At 37.7% G+C, this 22,897-nt stretch overlaps 3 protein-coding genes across 4 annotated transcripts in view; all 3 read right to left on the bottom strand.

Annotated features, from left to right (window-relative positions):
• LOC118598760 overlaps window positions 1-18,103 on the bottom strand; it is a gene marked incomplete in the record, with an annotated part of 27,434 nt that extends 9,331 nt beyond the window's left edge. Inside the window, 28 exon segments of the mRNA XM_036211933.1 lie at window positions 2,578-2,736; window positions 2,817-2,935; window positions 3,011-3,111; window positions 3,205-3,416; window positions 3,498-3,644; window positions 3,726-3,804; window positions 3,895-3,922; window positions 4,020-4,041; window positions 4,126-4,148; window positions 4,259-4,356; window positions 4,932-4,963; window positions 5,046-5,222; window positions 5,316-5,428; window positions 5,533-5,642; window positions 5,731-5,933; window positions 6,017-6,160; window positions 6,644-6,743; window positions 6,988-7,223; window positions 7,316-7,390; window positions 8,376-8,630; window positions 8,718-8,830; window positions 14,592-14,695; window positions 14,794-14,993; window positions 15,189-15,311; window positions 16,439-16,475; window positions 16,606-16,624; window positions 16,926-17,019; window positions 17,561-18,103. Of these exon segments, the coding sequence (XP_036067826.1) occupies window positions 2,578-2,736; window positions 2,817-2,935; window positions 3,011-3,111; window positions 3,205-3,416; window positions 3,498-3,644; window positions 3,726-3,804; window positions 3,895-3,922; window positions 4,020-4,041; window positions 4,126-4,148; window positions 4,259-4,356; window positions 4,932-4,963; window positions 5,046-5,222; window positions 5,316-5,428; window positions 5,533-5,642; window positions 5,731-5,933; window positions 6,017-6,160; window positions 6,644-6,743; window positions 6,988-7,223; window positions 7,316-7,390; window positions 8,376-8,630; window positions 8,718-8,830; window positions 14,592-14,695; window positions 14,794-14,993; window positions 15,189-15,311; window positions 16,439-16,475; window positions 16,606-16,624; window positions 16,926-16,989 (3,093 nt within the window).
• LOC118598699 overlaps window positions 1-22,897 on the bottom strand; it is a 219,314-nt gene that overhangs the window by 148,307 nt on the left and 48,110 nt on the right. The window lies entirely within an intron of this gene.
• The window catches only part of LOC118599086 (mesothelin-like protein), a 7,307-nt gene continuing 4,088 nt past the window's right edge, over window positions 19,679-22,897 (bottom strand). The window contains exons 4-7 of the mRNA XM_036213382.1: window positions 22,405-22,535; window positions 22,224-22,318; window positions 21,882-22,131; window positions 19,679-20,226 (exon numbers count right to left, since the gene is read on the bottom strand). Of these exons, the coding sequence (XP_036069275.1) occupies window positions 20,138-20,226; window positions 21,882-22,131; window positions 22,224-22,318; window positions 22,405-22,535 (565 nt within the window). The 3' untranslated portion in view covers window positions 19,679-20,137. The remainder of the gene's footprint in view (window positions 20,227-21,881; window positions 22,132-22,223; window positions 22,319-22,404; window positions 22,536-22,897) is intronic.

Consider the following 22,897-nt stretch of genomic DNA (forward strand, 5'->3'; position numbering starts at 1 on the left):
TAACACAAACATGCAAATGCAAGAATTAAAATGCTATTTCAGCACTTTGTATAAAAAGTGGTGCATAAATAAAGACTGATTTTATTTCAATTATCAAGTGATATCTGCTATCTTTAGATACTGCATGCAATTGACGTATATTTTGAATTTACTGATGCTCTACTCTTCACTAAATATGGTGGCTAACCAGAGAAACTGTCAGTGGCGGGCCGTCAGGGCCTGCAAGGCCTTCTCTGCTGGCCTAAAAATATCTGAATCACAGACTGATATTAATTATTATTTATTTCCGTGAATACGTATTCTATAATTCCAAATGCTCTGTCTTCGTCCTTTCATTGCTGTCTCCCTGGTTGCGCTGCTTCCAGACGTGTATTTTCCTATTTAAGCATTAACCAATCACATTGCAGCACCATTTGTTGCTAGGGTCAAAGAAATCTGCCCGGAGGCCTTCACAATCAGTTCTGCGGGCCCTGTAGCATAAAATAATTGTCCACCAAACTGTTGCTTCAACCAATCAGATTTGGAGTAGGCGACACCAAGGCCAGCTAGCAGGCGCACGGAAACGTAAGCATTTTCACGCGCTTTGATTGGATAGTCGGAGAGTGTACAAGGCAGAGCTAGCAAACTGCATCGGATCTGTAGCGACTCAGCGAGCTGCACCAGCAAATATATCGAGTGGATTTAATAGCTTTACTGCCAAAGCCATTTTCAAGAAAAGCTGGACATTGTTAAGTAAAGTCGGGCAACTCTCAAGCTAGCAAGCCTGTCACAACCGGGAGAAGTTGAACGTCACTTTGAGTCCTAACTACGAGCGGTACCTTCATTTCGGGGGCTCGATCAAAGCGCTGGATCCACAAACAGGAAACTCATCGCGGAGAGTGACACAGATTTAGACTTCCACCTGTCCACTAATGTGTTTGGTGGACAAAACAACCTGATCAGTGCAATCGAAGGAGATCAGAAGGGAAGTTATTGAAGCCCCGTTTGTGTCTGTTATGGTGGATGAGACGACAGACGCGAGTAACGCAGCGCATCTCGCTCTGGTTCTGGGTTATGTGACGGACACAGGTACCGAGAAGCGGCGTGTCGGGTTTGAAGATGTTGCCAATGGAAAGTGAGCCGATCACATTGCTGGTCTCATCGTCCGATTTTTGGTGGAAAATGAATGTCTGGCTAAAGTTGTGGCACAGTTTTGTCTGGCACGGGTAAATGAGTTCCGTGACACCATTGAGCGGGAGAGAAGTCGATACGAGGAAATCTACCAGGCCCCTGAACGCACCGCGGGCGCTCCGAGCGCACGAAGAGGTGCAGCGCAAAATCCTCGCGCGCACTACCGACAATAATATTTTCCAGACACAGACCAGATTTCAAGATCACGACCATCAGATCTTTCAGGAATATCAGAACATTTCCAGCATGCAGCCCTTTCCAGCTTATCACAGCCACGGAACACTTTCCATCTGCGAAACGCACGGATTCTGCACGACAGAGTGATTGAAATCTTCTTGAGAAAAGAAAGGATGGATTTTGTTTAAATAATCGGGATTTTTGGTGAGTAAAATTGTACTATATCCCTACATAATATTGAAATTTTATCAGGTTATTTTGATGCTTTTGGTGCGTGTGTGGCAGCTGTACCTGCACTAGAAGTTTTATTGCCATAAAATAGTTAATGAGGGTTGGGTTGATTCGGATGGAGCACTACTGAAGGCCTAGGTGTGAAATGCACGGCCCGCCACTGGAAACTGTCAATATGCTCTTACATGTCATGGATAAAAGCTACAGGTGATGGAAGATGGGAGGTGCAGCAATGATGAAATAAATCAGAAGCAATTCATTGTAATTGATGCATACCATGCATGCATCAGTCTAAGGAAATTTGAACTTTCTTTTATTAAAGTATAACATTTTAGATCATTACAATATGCACCACATTGTATGATGGCAAACAAGAGGCATATTGTGAGGATTTTATAATCCCTAAAAACAGGTTTTGTGGTAAAATAAATAAATTAATAAATAAATAACATGATTAAAATGATTTTAGATAACAGATCCTATTAGCATTTTTATCACATCAGAATACATCTGCTTGAGAAATGAACCCTAGATTTGCTTTCTCTGTCATGTGGGATGGATTAATTATTATTACTGTGTCACAACATGTTTCTAAAGACTTATTGAATAATTCAACTACTGCATGAAAACTCACATTTGCATGATAATAGTGTATAATAGCACAGCTCATGGATGAATACTGTTATTACTGTCTTACCAGTTGGTATGTAGTTGAATAAAGCCAGTTTAGTGTCCATTATGGATAAGGCAATGTCCATAAAAGATGTGGTTGAGGTGTTGTCAAGTCTGGTGAATCTAGAAAACCAGAACAACCAGAATAAATTACAGAATCTATAAAATACCCTTAAATAAATACAAAATGTCCAAACTCACAGTGTCTTGTAAGATGAACAGGACACATTTCCCTTTAAGGCAAAAATCAAACAAGTAAATATCTTATTTTTTTATTTTTTTAAAGATTGAGGATTTTTATGAGTTTACCATTTCCAGGGACATAACAAGGAATGACAGGAACTCTGTAAACTTCCTCTCTCTTGGAGACTCAGTGAAATAATCAAAGAGTTTGTTGATAATGACGTCTGTGTTTGGCAGAGTGGGATGTTTCAGCACCAGCAGCTCTGCACTCTGCTTTGGACTCAGAACACTGAGAGCCTCCATCTGAAATCAGATCATTTATTCAATTAAGATATATTCTCTATTTCAAAAATTCTCAACTTTTGCAGATGTTTAAATCTTACCGGATTGAACTGTGGGTTCAGATCAAACATCTCACTGACAGACAGAAGCTCTGAGAAAGAACCCAAGTTGTTGCTGAGCCACTCTGCACTGCTGTTGGAGGCAGAAACACAACCTGGACCTGAAACAATTCAGAAGAAACTGAATAGAAACTCACTTTTCAACAATAACAGATTTCTTTTCATGAAAGCAGTACCTGTGTACGGTTCTGACAGGAAACGGAGGATGAAATCCTTCAAGATCACATGCTGCTGTTGGAATGTCATGTCTCTGAACTGATGACTAAACACCTGCACACTATTGATGGAAAAATGTGTTAATTTGACTTTAAAATTTCACAATCCAGTTCATATTCAACATGTAGATTCCTATGTATATGTTGTTCCTTACATCTGCTGGAAGGACTGACAGCTGAGGTTCCTGCTGCTCAGACACAGCAGGAACATTTCTGAGGCAGACGGCAGGAAGACACTTAAACGCTCGGAGAACCACAACTTGACCACGCTGCTGTCCATCAGCTGTTGGTCAGTCAGCAGGAAGACCCTCATCTCCCCAATGACATCCAGAATCTCAGGCGCTGACGGACTGACCACGTCCACAGACTGATGCAGACACAATTCAACATTACATTTAAACTAGGAGTGAATGTTTAGCAGCTTCACAATATTTGCTGAAGCTCTGACCATGTTAGCCAGCAGGTCCAGAGCTGGATCCAAGACGTTGGAGAGTTTAGTGAGCAGCAACTTCCACAACACTCTGGAGCGGCTGCTGTTTCCGGGCAGATCACATCTCAGGAGGGAAGCCAGCTGATCAGCTGCAAAATTCTCCAACTGTGGAGAGGTGGAACTTTGTTTTCTTACTTTATCAATGACTAAATGTTCACATTTACATTTAGTTTATTCAATAATCACCTGTGCACATGCATATTTGTCCAGAGTAAAGGTACAAGGAACATGGGTGGACATGTTCATGTAGAATTCCAGGTCAGAGCTGTGAAAATAATGGAGAACGTTTGTGTCAGTGTAAAGTCAATTATTAGTCAGGAATATTTTGAATTTTTAAAAATATATCATGGGATACCTGTCAATGTCTTTGCAAATGTTTGTGCCTTTAGAAAAGAGTTTAAAGCAGTTTTAGTCATAATTTGGTTGCTTCATAAACTAAGAAAGATTTTTGGAAATATAACTTCAACCAAAAAGTCTTACCATTAACATGAGTTTGTGGACACTGTTAAATAAATTCAGGGACATTTCAATTAGTTTCACCTTTATCAAGAAGCATCTTTTAAGAAAAAAAAAGACAAAATCTTACCATGAAGTTCACTGTCAGACAGTCTGTGTAAAACAAAACACAATAGAATGGTTTCAATCAAAACAAAAATTGTGTCATCCATTTGAGTGTGAAAGGTTCATTGTTTTGCACCAATAGAAACCAGGAGACTCACTTTCTGGTGCAATGTTGATGAGGTGACTAATCAAAGCCCACAAAGACGGTTCCAGGTCTGAAGGCAGAGATGGAATGGCTGCATAGAGTCCATCCACACTGAAAAACATTTATAAAAAATGAATAAAACACAAAAACAAAACATCCATTTAACGTCAGAAAATAAAATGTATCTGTGTAAGGATTTAAAAGGTGTAAAAGTGTTGAAAATAAAAAGTCTGTTTTTTCTTAACAGGAAAAAAATGAAGCTGAGACGTCTCTCTTGCTGAGTTATTAAGAAAAGCATTTCTTTTTAACTAATATTTAACAATAAAATTTAATTTAGGTGATCCTTATTACCACCATAATAATCAAATACTTTCCATAAATTACCTAACATAGTTGCTTTTTTAAGTCAGTTTGTTTCTAGTGTGACTGTTTTTAAAATGGCCCAAATGTTTTCTTCATGTTCCTCAATGAAAATATTAACTGCAAAGTATTACCAGCAGAGGGCAGAACAAGAGAGAGCATAATAGTGTTAAAGGTTTTGGTAACGCCACATAGAACATAGTTAGCAAAAACATTCTGGGTATTATTCATATTCAATATATTAATGACACTGAAACAAAAACAGAAAATGACTTTTCTCAAACTGATTACTAACTCCTTTAGTGATAGTATTTGAAGGAACTCACAGAAGTTTGTAGACGCTGCAGGGAGGATTGACCTATGAAACAGATAAAGCATTTTACAACAATTAATCCTACTTTGATAGAGCTTTGGTGAAGTTATACAACCAAATCTGTTACCTTTTGAGCACTTTGGATTACAAAGTGCAGAACTTCCAGCAGTTTCCGGTCCTCTGGTGACTCAATCAGATAGTTAAGCACATGACTTATGACCACATCTCTCTCTGGTGGAGTACGCAGAGGCAGCAGCAGCATCTCTGCTGTCTGGTTTGGAGTCAGAAGATGAAGAGCTTCCAGCTGAACAACACGAAGAAATTAAGAATATTTACATTTAACTAAGCATTGTGAAGATTTTTGTTAAATATTTGTGATCGTGTTATTAAGACTTACTCCAGAGAAGAAACGGTTGAGCTCATAGAAATCAATGATGGAAGCAAACTTTGAGAAGAAACCAACATTTTTCTGCAGCCATTCTGCGCTGTTATTGGCTGTGGAACCACAATCTGAATAAAAACAAAATAAATAAATGTATTTTATTAAAGTACTAAATCTTATCAAGATAAGGTGATAAATGAGTGTAAATGAAGCTGTACTGTACTCAGCTCACCAGAGAAGTTGTGTTGCTGCAGGAAAGAATAGATGAAGTATTTATAGATGTTCTGACTGTACATGGGGTCAGCCTCCATGAAACTCATGTATCCGCCCAGTGCTGACACTCTGAAAGCAGCATGTCAGAGACACAAGTCAGGAGGATCACATCCACACACAACAACACACAACCATCAACACACAGCTGTGAACTCACAGGGTTTGGTAGACAGGACAGGAGAAGTTCTTGCTGCTCAGACAGGAGAGGAGATCTGGGTGGACATCCGGCAGGAGGGGCAGCAGCTTGATCTGGAACCAGAGCTGAATGAAGTCGGGGTCCTTCAGGTGTTCCTGGGTCAGGGATGGAGCTTCTCCCTCACCAAAGATCTCCTTGATTTCAGAAGACACTTCCTTGAAGTTCTGTAAGACAGGATGAGTAGGAGCATATGAAATTGTTCCGTCATTTCATGAGATTTCTTAGGTTAGTGTGATTGCATACTTACAGTTTTGGACAGTTCTTTGATCAGGGAGTTCAGACGTTTGGTCAGCTCCAGAATCAGCCTCATTATTGTTTCCTCATTCAATGTCAGGTTTGTGCGAGCAGCACAATGCAAAACATGAGCCACATTTTCCACGGCATCAGTCAGCTGAAACACCACAGTAATCATGAACAACCAGTCAAAGTTTATTTCCTGAACACTCTGACTAACTAAAATTCTTTACATTAATGAAAGTCAATGAATGCATGCAGTACTGCCTACTTCACTGTATAGTCTCTGTCTGCACTTTTGATACATTTTATCCCATTTGTTTATTCTCATTGTGAAAAAAATATATATTTATACATTTTTTATTAATAAACACACAAAAAAATTACAACTGATTTACCAGAATCAATGTATTATGTTGATCAGACATGCAGTGGTAGATTAAAATTTATTTAAACTGTCCTTTAAGTTTACATTTGCGTACTTTATGAAAATTACTTGTACATTATAGGGATTATATTTACTTTTTATATATTTATTTTTTTATATATTTAGTTATTTATTTTTTAGCACCATGTTTTTGTTCAGAATAGAAAAACACAGTATTGTCTCAAACTCTTCTGATAAACAAAATAGTCTCACCCCACAGGGAGTCTTATCCAGGGTGATGCTGCACACATCCTGGATCTCAGAGTAATCTGTGTCCTCTGAGTATGCATCATCCACACCATGGTCCAAATAACTGGAAAAATAAAAATGTAAACTCACATACTGCAGAGAAAACACAAAACATGTTGGTAAACTTATGTAGCTTTGGTTATAAAAATGCTTATCAGTCCGAATTCAAATGTCATATTTATGTTTTATAATTCTTTTTACTTGGTTCTGATCACAACAAAAGTAAAAAAAAAAATAATAATAATAATTTGGAGAATTAAAGAAAAAGGAATATTAATGTCAATAAACAGATAAAAAGCTTGACTTACAAGAGTTGGTGAAAAGCGAGTTTGATGTTTGGGTGCTCCAGGATCTCATTATTTGGCAGGAACCTCTGAAGCAACGGCATTACAACCTGCTGGTACCAATCCTCCACATTCGTCACATCAAACTGTGGTTCTGCTGGAACCATATCTTTTGGCTGATACATGTCAGCCAGTTCAGCCAAAGTCCAGTTGAGCAGGAACTGAGTCATTGTGGTGCTTCTTATTTCTGACAGATTCCTCTGTAAGTGCATCACATCCAGAAACATTTTACTCAACGTCGCCCACAGCTCATATTCTACACACATATTGGGAAAAATTGAAATTCACTTACCTCGCTTGTAAAAGATACAAATTCATGAACAAAGCTCCCAACAGGTTTGAAAGCCGTCAGGAATCCACTAAAAACCTGTAAGGGTCGTAAATAGCGTTGAAATTGTCTTAAATTACACCAATATATATATATATATGTTTATTTAACAATATATTCAAAATATTTGTGACCCAAATCTTGCTTTTGCAGTGGGTTTTTCTTTTTTCTTTTTCATTATTAATGTTTCCTTTTTTGTTTTAGGGTTTTAATTACGGCATCTGCTCAAGTCTGGCTGCTTTATGGACAAAAAAAATGTAAGGTAACTAGGGGACAAGATACAGGAATAGGCAACTCCAGGCCTCGAGGTCTGTACTCCTGCATGTTTTCCAACAAACCCTGCTCTGGCATGTTCTAATTGGCCGCACACACCTGAACCAGGTAATCTGTCTCTCAGAGCTCAGATATCTGGGAAAAAAGGCGACACACCGACTCTCGAGGCCTGGAGTTGCTTATGCATTACGAAACAAGGAGGATACAGTATACGGGTACAGTTAGGTCTGATTTTGTTTACATATTTTCAATATTTTGATCCAACCATAAGCCCCCCTCCCCCTACTCCATTCGGATCTATTTTGTCACCCAGGTAACATTTTGAATATATTTTATCTCAAGAGTTTGGAAGTTGCTGTCTTCGATCCTCTTGGCTAACAAAAATAAAGTCAATCAAACAGATTCAGGCACTCCTGGGAGAATATAAGACTTGAACAAAATTTTAGTTTTGAATTGAGAACTGGACAGAATACTTGACTAATGTTGTAAAGTCTAACTATTTTTATGTAAGGTGTTACGCTAGTAAACATCAAATTGCCCAAATATTTCCCTGCTGAAAAACTTGTTTTAAAAACCAAAAACAAAAGTATCAGTTCTGATAACTGAGGTAAAAACCCAGCTACTTTTTCATTTCTGTAATACTGCTGAGATGAAAATATAACCATGCATTTGTCATTTTACTTTTCACTCATGGTGTCTTTCCGAAATATCTTCCTTCATGAGTCCATATTTGTATTTAAACTAAAAATACCTCTCTGAGGTTTTCAATTGGAGACCGGGGGTGTGACTGGTGTGTGGGCTGTGTTGGGTAGGAAGGGAAGGTAGAGTATTCTGCAGGTGTTGTCCCACTGTGGAAGTCTCCAGGGTGAGCAGTGGGTGTGGGTTCAGAGCTTCCTGTTAAACTGTGGAAGATCAGGGACAGGGTGCCATTTTCAAAGCTTTCCACTTCAGGCCTCATGAGTAGCTCTGCTTTTTGTGCGGGAGACAGCAGGTGAAGCACTTCCAGCTATGAGTGAACACAGAAGCAACAAATAGGTAAGGAGGTCAAAAGCCACATGAGAGGAGAACATAGAAAAAAGTCAGTTCGACTCACTCCACTGAAGACCATATTGAGAGCTGAAAAGTCCTTCATTCTGGCCATTGCTCTGAAGGCACCAAAGTTCTTCAGCAGCCACTCCTCACTGCTTTCTTCTGGGTCCACACAACCTGTAAATACAGTTTATATGGGTCTGCAAATCTTTTACCTTAAAACACAGAAAAGAAAAATGTACAAATTTTATGCAAATTTGTATCTATTTTCGAGGAAACAGTGAGTTGCAGTCAGAGCTGGGAATCACGTGGTGGTTTAAATCCCCAAACGGCCCATCCTGGGCCATTTTTCTAGTGTTTTGCACAACCAGGTTTTAGGTTTTCCTCTAAATTTCTGGGCCTCTCCACCCCTAAACCACTAATCTGATAAATCATAAATTAGGATGAATAGATGACTCAATCCGAGGGCTGCACGGTGGCGCAGTGGTTAGCGCTCTTGCCTCACAGCGAGAAGGCCCCAACTCGAATCCCGGGTGGGGGATTTGGGACCTTTCTGTGTGGAGTTTGCATGTTCTCCCCATGCATGCGTGGGTTTTCACCGGGGACTCCGGCTTCCTCCCACCGTCCAAAAACATGCTTCATAGGTTAATTGGTGACTCTAAATTGTCCCTAGGTGTGAATGTGAGAATGTATGTGTGTGTGATTGAGGCCCTGAGACAGACTGGCGACCTGTCCAGGGTGAACCCCGCCTTCGCCCATCAGTAGCCGGGTTAGGCTCCGGCACCCCGCGACCCCGAAAGGGACAAAGCGGTCAAGAAAATGGATGGAGATGACTCAATCCTTAATTGTGCAAGTTCTCCCACTTAAAAAGACGAGACAGGCCTGTATTTTTCATCATAGGTATACCTAAACTTTGAGGGACAAAATGAGAAAAAAAAATCCAGAAAATTACACTGTCTGATTTTTAAAGAATTTTATGAAAATTATGGTGGCCTGCACATGTACTGACTGGCTTTAGCAGGAGGACACGTCTGGAACTGCAGGATTTGAGTCCCTGACAGCATAGTGTGTTACTGATGGTAGTCTTTGTTACTTTGCTCAGCTCTCTGCAGGTCGTTCACCACATGTGGTTCCGGGATTTGTGCTCAGCCTTCTTGTGATCATTTAGACTCCACAGGATGAGATCTTGCAGGGGGGAGATTATCAGCATAATCTCGCATGTCTTCCATTTCCTAATAATTGCTCCCACAGTTGATTTCTTCACACCAAGCTGCTTATCTATGGCAGATTCAGTCTTCCCAGCCTGGAGCAGATCAACAATTTTGTTTCTGGTGTCTTAAGACAGCTCTTTGGTCTTAGTCATGGTGGAGTTTGGAGAGTGACTCTTTAAGGTTGTGGACAGATAACGAGTTCAAACAGGTGTCATAATACAGGTAACGAGTGAAGGACAGAGGATCCCCTTACAGAAAAAGGTCTGTGAGAGCTGAAATCTTGCCTGTTTGTAGGTGACCAAATATTTATTTTCCTCCATAATTTGCAAACAAATTCTTTATCTTAATCAGACAATGTAATTTTCTGGATTTTTTTCTCATTTTGTCACTCATAGTTGATGCATGCCTGTTATGAAACCTATAGGCCTCTCTCATCTTTCTAATTGAGAACATATAGCTCTATTTATGTAATATATATATATATATATATATATATATACACACACACGCATATACATAGGTGCTCTGAAATGCTGTTCTCCCGCATTGTTATGGCTGCAGGAACATCGTACATGGTGACAACTAATACTTCACACAAAATCTTTCTCAAGGCCCATTCTCTGCATTCTTTGTTGCATTTTTTGTTTTGTTTTGCAATCAGAACAATGGCGTCATTTTTGCTCTTCACCAGTACATTCAAAAACACAAAAAAAAAAATTCAGCAGAGCGCAGAGGTTACACAAAACCTGTCAGATTTAGCATTCAGATATTGTCTTTGTATCAATCAAAACAGAACTGCAAATAGACAAGATCAATGACTGTATTTCCAAGAGAATAAAATGACTTTCTGAGACTAAATATTTTATTTTTTAGGGAGAACAGGCTAACAAACAGCAAAAACAAAGTCCTAAGTCAGGGTAAATTCAGAGGCTTGTGTCAGGAAGGGGAAACAACACAAAACCAAAACCAGATCACATATGCCAATCATGAACTGAACTTCCATTCTGGATTAGTCCTAACCTGAGTTAACAGAAACTTCCATTGGTGCTGTTGACCTAAATGGAAATTGACTACTGTTGGTTGAAGAAGGGGAGGAGGAAGGTGTGGTCAAAGACCAAGAGAAAAGAAAAGGCATGAGCGCTGGATTTAGAGTTGGATCTTTGAATGTAGGGACTTTGAAAGCGAACATTGTCTACATTGTTTATATAAAGTTTTGTATTCAGGACAGGTATGCATAAGGACAGAAGGCCTTTGCTAAAAATAACAGAAACACTGTTTCTATGGTGAATAGATTGTCTAGAAATGAGACGAAGATAGTATGACATAAAGGAGTATAGGGAGGAACACACAAGTTGATTACATTTCATCATAGTGTAGCCAGAGAGCAAAAGATGGTGGTGTGTAGGATGTCTCTGGTGGTGAATAAGATGAAGACAACTAGGGAAGAGCAGAAGACCAAGTACATGAAGTTGTAAAAGAAGAATGCTTGTGAGACTTGAAAGCCATTTAGTCATCACGATACTGGTGAAGGTCAAGACATGTTTAAGAGAGGTGGCAATTTCTGTCTGGACTGTTTAACACGGGGGTCTCAAACTGGCAGCCCCCAATTTACTATTTTGCGGCCTCTACCTTAATATAAAAGTTCAATGTCTACTAAGTGATATCTTCTGCATGTCCACACTATTTTGATGATAGCTTTGTTTTTGCTTTGTGTTGTTTCAGCTTGTTTTCTGTTTAACACTTTTTATTTCCTATTGTCGTTGGATCTGGTCTTCAGAAAAGTCCTAAGAAACAGCTGCTAGCATCGTTAGCTCCTGTCGTTTTACAGGACACGCAGAAGAAATTGCTTAGTAGTACATAGACATGAACAAATGTTCAATAAACTTGTTCAGTACCAAAGATATAGATGGTGGATGCAAAAACATATTTTTGGTACAAATGGAACCCCATCCAGCCCCAGCCTCAGCCAGACTCGGCCTCAGTGGGCCCCAGGTAAACTGAGTTTGAAGACCCTAGTTTAACAAGATTATGGAGGGGGAGAGGATGTTGAAAAATGCAACATAAGTGTACTAGTGCCCATTTTTAAGAACAAGGAAGGAGTAGGGAGCTGAGAAACTACAGAGGAATAAAACTGATGAGTCAAAGAAATATGCACATTTTTCAGCAAATTCGTAATCAGGAGGCACATTTTTACACACCATGCGGTGGCCATTGAAGTTTTAAGAAAAAATTAATATTTTATGGCAGCCGGATGTTTTTTTTTTTACATTGGTCAGGGGCTACCTGGGCACATTTAGAGGTCGCGTGGTGGCAGTCCAGTCAGTGACAAGCAGGATGAGAGAAAGGGAGCAAGGCCATAATTGATTGATATGGTCTCCAAGATCCCCAAAATAATCTGATGATTTCTCAGATTCAGACTACCACCTGAAAGCCACCCCCTGCCCCTGTGCTATTGTCCCACTGCCACCGCCCAATTGTAAGAAATTGTGCGGTAGCAGTGCAGACACTTAGTGAGGGCTGTTGACATGAGCCGGGGGCCCAGCGGTGACCCGGCGTCAGTCTGGCAACCCTGTTGGTCCAAATGGGGAGACAGCATTGATGCTACCCTAAACTCATCATGAGGTTGGTAGCACCACAGCCACTCTAAGATCTACGTATTGACAAATTGCGGTTGATGCAGAACATTCTGCTTTCTTTGTAGGCAACTTGTCTAAAAATGTGAGTTTTGAATCATCAGTGGGGCAGAATGGGCTGCTTTTCATACACCCCCAGGCTATAGGCGGGGCGGCTGGCAGCCAGCGGCACTTGATATGGATACCCGCTGTTCGGGGACATTTACGTATCATCCAAAAGAGCTACTGTTGGTTGGTGATCCGACTGCCGTCGCCTGATTTTGTGGCTGCCTGACTGCCGCACATTCATGATTACTCCAACAATTTTCAAAAACATCAGGCCGCAGTATGAAATCTTGAAGATTCTGCTGATGCCTCCCATTGTGCAATGCCAGTTGCAAATAAAATTACACTTCACTGCCGTAGAAGAGTTGCACATCAGCGTAAGACTGCTTTTCTCTGCTTCAGAATCCGCTTGAATCGTGTTAATATCGTAAACGGTTACTAACACACTTTCATTGATTATGACAAGCCAGATGGTTATAAAGATTACAAAGACAAACAACAATAGAACAATGGCTAACAGCTAGGTAGTCAGGCATGTGTGAATATATCACAAGAACTGCAAACAAGGAGCTATGTTTTAGGAGTAACAATAGTGAGTAGCGAGATTTATGAACCGATAGTGATGCAGACTGAGCAGAAGAATATCAACAGACTCAGTACTATAGGATATCTGAACTTCAGTATAAACAGTTTAGTTTCATTATAAACCAAGTAACAAGCTTACTCTCTACCTATGAAGGGAGATTTATGGCTCTAGCTTTAACAATCAAGAGTGTCTATATGTGGAGCAAATACAGTGAGAAACAAATGAATACAAACAAGAACAGACTGTCCATGTGAGTCAAAAACACATAAAACATGAGGAAATCCAACATATTTTTTTGAAGATATATTGTAAATGATGTTTACACGATGTCTTCATAATACTGTACTGTTGTGTTTCTTTGTATTCCTATTTAAAAAGTTTTTGCATCTTTCTTGGTTTCTTTTAATTCTAAATGCTAAATGAAGAAAGGTCTTTATTCACAAATCCACTCCCATTATGCTTGCAATTACCAAAACAATTCACATTCTCATCACACATACACATGACACTCCACGTGAGGATCCAGTTTAATGATTTTTAAAAATATTTTTTTATCAGCGGGTAGACTACCTGCACACAGAAAGAGTGGAAGAACAACATTCCTGTGCATTCGGAAATAATTACCAGTCCCTCAGCATTACCAGAGGAGGGTGGAGGAAGGTAAAGGTGAGAAGTTTTGTAAAAAATATATTCAGGGAACTGGGTGGGTGGAGGGGGGAATATGTTGAGGAAGGGATGCTAATTTTGTGTTATTGACCTTTTTCCGCATTTATGCAATTTTATTTTTTTAATAAGTGTTTTATTTACTTTTTTATTTGTTATGCTTCTAGCTGAATGAAAAGTGCTATTCAAATAAAGTTTGAGGAAATGTTCTTTTCAAGGACCTACAAGTCGCTAAACCAAAATCAAACATATAGTGGTAGCAAAGAATATAAAAAAAAACTTCTCTGGTTTTTACGTAATTAAATTAATGGCAAAAATAACCTTTTTTATTATTTGTAAACCAATCCCAAAGAGCAACTGATAAAAACATTCTTTGTTTGACCAACTTAAGCTAAAGTTTATAAAAAGTGATTTATTGTAGATAAGTAAAAGTTCAGATTTAAACGTAGATTTTTGTTAGATGTGTTATTTCTCATTTACATTATGTTTTTTATTTAGATTTGCACCGTCTTTTACTTTGATTATTCATTTTTAACATTTAAATTTATCAGTTAACAAATTTGATATTTTTTTAACATTTAGATTTAATATGAAACATATCATCATGTGAATTTAATAACTAAATGTCCATTTAGATCCAACATTTTGGTGTAGCTTATTTTTTTTTTTTTTACATTTAGAGACTCACAATCAACAAATAAAGACTTGATTTACAGTAAATTTTGATTGAATAATACATTTGTTCCTCAATGAGGGCGTCAAGGAATAAAGAAAAACAAAAGGAACAATGAAAAATGTACCTTGAATTCTGTCTCCGGACAGGAATGGGTGCATGAAGAATGTGTAGATCCATTTTTGCTGAGCTGGAGTCAGTTCTGAGTGATGGTAACTGAGCTCCATCAAGCTGTAAAAGTACAAGAGATGTCAGAAGATGAAAGAAAAAAGTTTAAAAAGTGATAATAAAATCCACAAATCCTAGAAAAAAGAGACACGAATACATACACAGTCTGGTAAGTGGAGCAGCTGAAGTTCTTGGTGCTGAGGCAGGAAAGAAAGTGTTTGGTTATAGATTTCAGCAGTGGTTTCATCTTGACCTCCAGCCACATTTGGACCAGAGCTTCATTCTGAAAAGGGTCTGCTCTCTCGTTTAACTCCAGTTCTCCCTCCAGAGACAGAAGCGGCACACCATTTAAGCTGGACCTCTGTGACAGTGATGACAAAGGGAAAAACATCAGGAAATATACAGTACCTACAGATCTATATAGTGAGGGGAAAAATAAATAATCAAAAATACGTTTTAATAATGTCTGAATTATAAATACACACTGAGAATATATATGTTTAATTAAATTTAAAAGATTTAATAATAGTCAAACTGGAATTTTTGCAAGTCATACCATAAAGGAATAAACATCCATGGTCGCTTCAAGGACTCCTTTCAGTTTCTGCATGTGGTCACTCCCCGAGTCTGTTGAGGGCAGCCCAGCGCATTGAAGAAAGTGAAAAGCTGCGTCAGGCTCCTTTGTAAAGAGGCATAAAAAGGTTAGATTACACTGAAATCATTCTAAATCACATACCTACAAATACTTTAAAACTACTTTAAAGGAATCAAAACTTTTTTTTTATTTAAGAAGGAAGAGTGGAAGATAGAACATTTGGAGATTTAATTGTTGGACCTAAAAGTTTTCATTTAAGACATGCTTTCAAAGCTATATTTGACTAAATCCTTAAAATAATAAAATATAAACGACAATAATAAATGTATGTTCTGTGTGGATTACATTTAGCTTGATCAAAGTAGATTCTCATAATTAAAGCCCCATAAAAAAATAAACCCTGTTATGAAAAAAGCAAAAATCTATTAAAGTTCTTTAAAATTAATTATTATTATTCAGTTCATGAGATAAAATGAGATCTCCTGTGATTTACTGTGACAATAAAATACAAATCAGCAAATGTTGAAGCAACATGAGAAAGGAAACTTTAGGCAGCACCAAAGTGAAACTTAAAGCATTTGTCTTTCAGAAAAGGAAAACATTTTGAAGCATAAACTTGTAGTTTTTGACGTTTTCTATAGGTGCTATAGGTCTATAGGTAACAGATAATGATCATACTTGCTTGAGTGCCTATCGTACTTGTTGTTAAATATATTACAGCTTATATACAATTTGTATCAAGTGGTAATCACATTAATACATAACCTGTGTGGGTTGTTTTTACTGTTGTGATGTCATTGAGAAGTGCTGGGAAAAATGACTCATTGTTACACAAAACTAAACCTCGCTAAGCCTGTCAAACTTCTTTACTGAACATGTCATACGTTTGTGTTATCAAGATCTTTATGAAAAGACATGAACCTGATCAGTAGCTCAGAGACAATATCAGTATCCCAGGATGGGTTTTAGCCAAATTTAAAATTGAAATGGTTTCAAAGAGCCGGTTCATCTACTTTCATTCAGGACACATGCAGTGGGATAAATTTTACGGGCAATACTGTGCAATGTTAGGTGTAACTGACAGAAAAAGGAAATATAGGATTGTCCTTCTTAAAATCAATGCTGCTTTGAAAAGTTGTTCAAAAAGGAACTTAAACTTAGCAGAAAGCGAATTACTCCGTCTGGTAAAGTCTGCTTCATTCTTCACTCACCTCATTGCACAGATCTCGTTTTGTGCATGCTGGATTTCTGCAAATACACAACCACGTTTAGAATCAAACAACAATAAAGCTCACTGTGTAATACAAGAGAAGGCAGAAATAAGTGTGTATAAATGTGAAACATTTTAGGTCTCACTAACGTTACAAGTATTATTTACCTTTCTGCTCTTGACTTCCCTGTAGGAATGACATACAAAAAATAATAGCAATAAATATTTTCACATAATAGAAACATTATCCAAGTACATTTGTTTTATTTGAAAGTATTTAATTAAAGACCAGGTTTAATGTTAAGGTATGAAGATGTCCTTTTTATGTTTTATCAACAAACTTTTCAAAAAATGGTATCTGTCATGTTATTTTAAAAGTATTTGGTATGAGGAACAATAAACACTACTGGCCACGAACAACAGAAAATGAAAAGACAAAAAGATAATGATGAATAGATGGAGCTGTAATAAACAAAGATAAATCTTACCGCTGAAGGTCCCTAACATATAAACCAGTAGGAATAAATACTGTAGTTTCATTGTGGACCACATCTCATGGGGAGAAGACTGTCATGAAGATCACTGGGGACGGAGGAAAAGCAGCAATGAGTCTACACTCAACAACAAGCACTAAGTAACCAAGAGATTAAATTGTCTTTTTATATAAGACTAGAAAAATATGTCTCAGACTGTCTTTTTGTTTTTTTCTTTTTCTTGGAACTATTTATAAGGTAAACTAGAGATGAAAGCTGAACAAAACACAGAATGATCTACAATCAACACAAAGAGGACAAAGGCAGGTGCAGTCTGACAAATGGTGTTATCATAAGGTCCTTTTGTCATTGCATCTCTAACACTAACATTAAGTTAATGTCTTTTATCATCACTGTTTTTAAAGTTACATTTTGAAGATATTGTTTGATTGTATGAAGAGAGTGATGAACACACTGACTGTGAAAGTGGACACAGCATCAGGGATAACATTACACAGCAGTGATTGATTACACATTCTCAGTTTCATCTGATCTATCTGATCTATATGATATATATTTACCGTTTTCAAAATATGACTCAATATTTTTGTAACAGAATTTAATAAAATCAAAGATAAACTAAGTCTTACCAGATTTAGTTGAAGCTGGAGTCCTTCTGTGGTGCAGTTGAGGGCTTGTTGCCTCGTAACAATGTAGCGAGTGATGAGGGTTGACTTGTCTGTGCTGCACCAGGGGGAAGAGCCAGGTGCTGGAGGTGTGGTTTTTACAGTTAGTGTATGTGTTTGCACCTTTCTCTTTTGTTTCTATGTTGGTGTGGAAATGAATGACAATAAAAACAAAGAAGACACCTGAAAGAACGACCTTTTAGCTGGTTGCACATTTATCTATTTTGATTGTTATCTTTCAGGGAAAAAAAACAACTTTTCATTTGAAAGAATAGGTGGAGAAGCCCCAAAAAAAGTGTTTAAAAAATGGTATTTAGAATGCTACGACTTACACTGAAAAGGCATTTTTACATCAAATTCAAAATCAGAAACGCAATCCTGTCAGAAACAGATAAAAAAAAAGGAATGGTACATTTTTTAAGGTTTCAGTCTTTAAAAAATGTATTTATCACATACATTTTCCTGTTTCCTTGATAAATAAAATAATTTTGTAGAATTACATTCTCTACAGGAAATAACTCCTTGCCATTCTTGGAACTGTCCCTTCGTTGTGACGTGCGAGCAAACACAAGCGTTAAAGCACAGTCTCAGAAACTTCAATAAAATGAAGTCAAACAGGTTCTTCTCTGGACGGACAGAAAAAGAAGAAAGATGTTCTTTTTCATGCTTAATCATTCTAGGAATGTGATGAGGGTTTTTTGTGTAAGTGTAAAGGTCTCAGCGTTGACTGACAAATGACAAGGTTTGTTACACAATTTTATTATTACAAATTAAAGAAAAATAGGAGGAAACACAAAACCCCAATGACATGTAAATATTAAGTCACACAAGCTTTCCCATTTTAATTTCAGTTAACCTTACCATTTGTGTTTGAGTTCTTAGTACAAAGTACAGCTTTAAATTAAGTTAAATTCCCATCAGTTGTCACACACCTAGATGTGTGAAATTTGTTCTCCGCATCTCCAGGGGGAGGGGTGAGCTGCAGACACAGCGGCACTCTGGAACCATTTGGTGGTTTAATGTCACAATCCAACCCCTTAATGCTGAGTGTCACGCAGGGAGGCACCGGGTCCCATTTTTTTTTGTATTTGGTCTGACTCAATCCCAGATTTGAACTCACGATCTTCCATTCTGAGGGCGAACACTACACAAGGTCACGAGCTGGTTAAAACTCACAGTACAGGTCAATGAGGATCATAATTCTTGCTTGTTTGAAGTATCTGCACTATCGCAAATATCACAAATCCAGATTTCCTGGATTCTTTTTTTTTCCACATTTTGTCTCTCACAGCCAAAGTCCATCTTTGATAAACATTTCAGTATTACACAATGTAGTGTGTGTGAGTATCCCCCCGTACCCCCCTTCTATTATCATTTTCAACAAGTTCTTAATATAGTGTAAGTATAATTTGCTTAACAAACACCCTATAGATCAAACAACCTGCATAAGGAATGTCGCCGTTAACCTGCCTAGCAAAAGAATCTTTCATTACTGCCTGAAAAAATCTCATTTTAAATGAAATACTAGCTAGTGAGAAACCATTTTGTTGTATTTTGTGTCTCAGATTAGAACAATTTGACGTGTTTTTCCCTGCTATATAGTGACAGTTTTTACTTCCCCTCATCAACAGTTTTCAATTTTATTTATTTTAGGCAATGTGGAACAAATCACGTGATTTCTTCTAGAAGTCCATTTATTTTACCAATAACCTGCATAATGATTGTACTGCCTAAACAAACTCACAAAATGACACTTGGAAACCTGAAAAAAAAATCATGTGACAGCTTTCCTACTGAATCCCCAATGAAGGTAAAAGTGTTATTTATCACAGGATGTCACACAACAGGAACACAGGAAGATATTCTATGAGTCTGGGACAACACAGTCGTTCACACCATGAATATCAGGAAGATAACTCAGATCGTAATTAATCGAGTTTTAAATTGCCAATCATTTTAAGTTTGTCTGTTTCACTTTACTTCTTCCTCTGCTTTTGCTTCATTCGATTCTCCTAGATTGTCTGAACCCAATGAGACAAATCCTGCTAAAAAAAAAACAAAAAAACAAATCAAACCATTCAATGAGTTGCATACAACAGCAATTTATTTAAAAGTGCAGTAATATTTAGTGACAGGAGCAAAAAAATAATTGTTTTAAAACAGTGAACTCATAAATTGCTTGTTTTAAGATGTAACAGAGTATTTGAAAAAGCAAACACGTAAATGAGAGATTAACTGTTACTGTTTTGTCTTGGCATTCTTGAAAATATTGCGAGGCTAGAAATTATTTTACATGTTTCATAAATACTATCAACACAAAAAGCAGATCTGAAACAATAAACCGGAAAGGCTTCGGAACAGATTAATTGAGGTAAAAAGTAATTAAAGACTCTCCATAGCTGAATTTAACCCATTATTGCACATGAAAAGGTCATTATAGTAAGCAAAGTATTTGTATTATTATTTGTTTCAATTAGTCATAAATGATTTTTTTACCTTGCTGACAGTTCAAACATGTTTATTCGTGAGCTGTTTTGTTTTTTACATAGTGATTAACTGAGATGTGACGAGGAGCGCCAGACAAACGAGAAGGGAGAATCCAGCGTCTGCGTGGATGCGGACTCCACTACCTGAAAGACAAAAACTCACTTTAGGAACGGACAACAGTGTAACCCCTCAATGAAAATGTTTTCATGAATAAAAATTGATCTCAAAAAAAAAAAAAGCAATAAAGATGTGTTAGTTTAATAGTGAATTCATATAGTTCTTTCTTTATTGGTAATTTAAATTACGTATTTCATCACATACTTTAAGTTCAACACATATCGTGAAAAAATAAATGTTCCAGTTGGTGTCAATAAGGAGACATTTGTTATCTAGAAAAGTCTTTTTTTCATAAAAAACATGAACATTTTGGTTTCAAACATTCATTTTCCAAGTTTTTTTTCCTTAATTCTTCATTCACTAGTATTGTGGTTGGTGGGGAACGATCTTTTTTGTTGCTTTAATTCTAATAATTCCTTTAATTGTAGATAATTAGGGGGATGTCTTTTGTTTGGCAGGCAGGCAGACACAAATCCTCGGTTCCACTGAGCAATCTGGTCCGGTATTTTCAGCGTTTCCATTGTAAAATGGACCCATTAAACAATACCGAACCCCATCTGTTTTGGGTCCATAGAAAGGTGGAACGGGATGGTCGGGGTGAAGTCGTTGCCACTCGTTTGGCAGAAACTGATGACCGCATTAAAAAGCTCCTATATAGTACCAAGCTAGCGCAGTATAGTGCTAACTGGAATGTGCAGTGGAAAAAGTTAAATTGAGATAACAAAGGGCTCACTGTTCTTTGTCCCAATCAATTTCTGGTCACTGTGCTCTTCCCACTTCAACGTACATTTTCCAGCACTTTCCATTTGTAATTCATTGGGTTATCCTTGATGTTTCTATGGTTTCATCAACTTAATCAATATGCATACCAAGGCCCTCCAGTTGTAGTGGTATTTGGAGGGATAGGGGTGTCAGAAATAGTTTTTTTTAACCATTATACTGTCTTATGGGGTCCAGATGACCCCACTTTAATGTAAACAAGCCAAGGATAGCACCAGGGTTACAGGCGAATCCTCGTGGCGGAGGGATATCGAGTGGTGGTTTTCTGCGTCGCACTGTGCTGCGGAGGAGAAGCACTTTTTTCATTGGTGTGCTGTGAAGAACAGAAATTTCTGAAAGTGTAAGTAGTGACTTTTTGTTTTAGTATGACCTTTTAAAGTTGTAAATCCAATGTTATTCCGTATTTCCGAGCGCTAGCAGCTCTGCGCTAACGTAGCTGACCAGTGGCTATTGATGACATCATCGAGTGAAATTAATGTCTAAATTTAAAGTCACTATTTTCATAGCTTTCTGTTCAGAGAGCTAAATGTAGGGCTAGGGAAAAAAAAAATGAATTTAGCCCAAAAAGATTTTAACTTTTTGCAAATTCAATAAAATTGCTGAAAGGTTTTGATTGCTGCACTATGTCACTATGTCTTTTTTTCTATTCACATGGTATAGCCTATTTTATGCAGTTAAAAGTTGAAACCTTTTTTGAGGATATAAAATCTTTATATTCAATTGAAGTAAGTTGACATTTATTTTTTTCTGTTTCAGTTTTGTATGGTTCAGTTCTTTGATTTTTTGTTTTTCAGATTAATAGGTTTCTGCTTAAGGACTGTTTTAAATCCTTAATAGTTGCTGTTGCATTTTATGGTCTTTTCAGAGTGAATATCAACTGGCAATCAGGTATTACACTTACCTTTGGTTGTAGAACTTGTAGGTTTTGTTGTTGTTGTTGTTGTTGTTGTTGTCGCTGCTGTTCCTGTTGGACTGCTTGTGGCGGTGGTTACGGGGTCAGCTCTGCCTCCAGACAGACTCAGTCCCAGAGTGTTTAGCTCTGACTGGTACTGACTTCTGATCCAGGTCTGCACCAGTGTTTGGTTTTCATAAGACTTCAAATCTGGCAGGTTGGTACCAAGCAGACTTTTTACTTCAGTTACAGTTAAGCCCTGTGTAGAAGATAAAAAAAAGAAATCTCGTTAGAAAAATGTAGATTAGAATAAAAAAAAAATCTGCATGCTGTGGAAGAGACTGAACTGACCAGCACAACATTCTGATTTAAATTGGAGAAGGTGGCCAGATCCATGTTAACATTGGAAGTCACCAAACTTCTAATGTAGCTAATATTTGCACCTCCTGCAACATAAAAAATAGAAAATCAAGATCATCATCTGTTAGGGTTTGTGTGTGCGTGTGGGAGGCAGAGGGGGCTGCTCACATACCAATGTAAGGCTGTGTGAGCAGGTAAGAGGGAGATGATCGCACAATGCTTCTGAAGGATTGGCTGGCAATGCTGAAAAGTTCTTGCTTTTTCTCCGTGGTGCAGCTGGTTACGTTCAGGGCATCAGCTTCTCTGCACAAGACAAAAATCAACAATCGTGAGAAAATCACCAGCAGATAGAACACTGTAGTTGTTCAGTTAGCTTCTGGTCCATCTAATTAACATCTATACCCGGGGTCAGCAACATTTATGACAAGAAGGACCAATTCTAAAATCTCTACCTAGCAACTGACTCATCGCAAACTGTTTTTGTTGTTGGCAATTCACAAACAGCAGGTAAAATAGCGTTTTGAAAAACACATTTTGGATTAACTCAAAAAAAGCGCTTTCAAAACAATATTGCACATGAAACAGACCAAAGTTGAAATAGTATTGCACATATGTTTGTTTGAAACTAAAAGTACTGCGTTTGTAGTATGTCATACACAAAGTGA

This window comes from Oryzias melastigma, linkage group LG1, assembly GCF_002922805.2.
Source record: "Oryzias melastigma strain HK-1 linkage group LG1, ASM292280v2, whole genome shotgun sequence".
NCBI classification, from domain to species: Eukaryota; Metazoa; Chordata; class Actinopteri; order Beloniformes; family Adrianichthyidae; genus Oryzias; species Oryzias melastigma.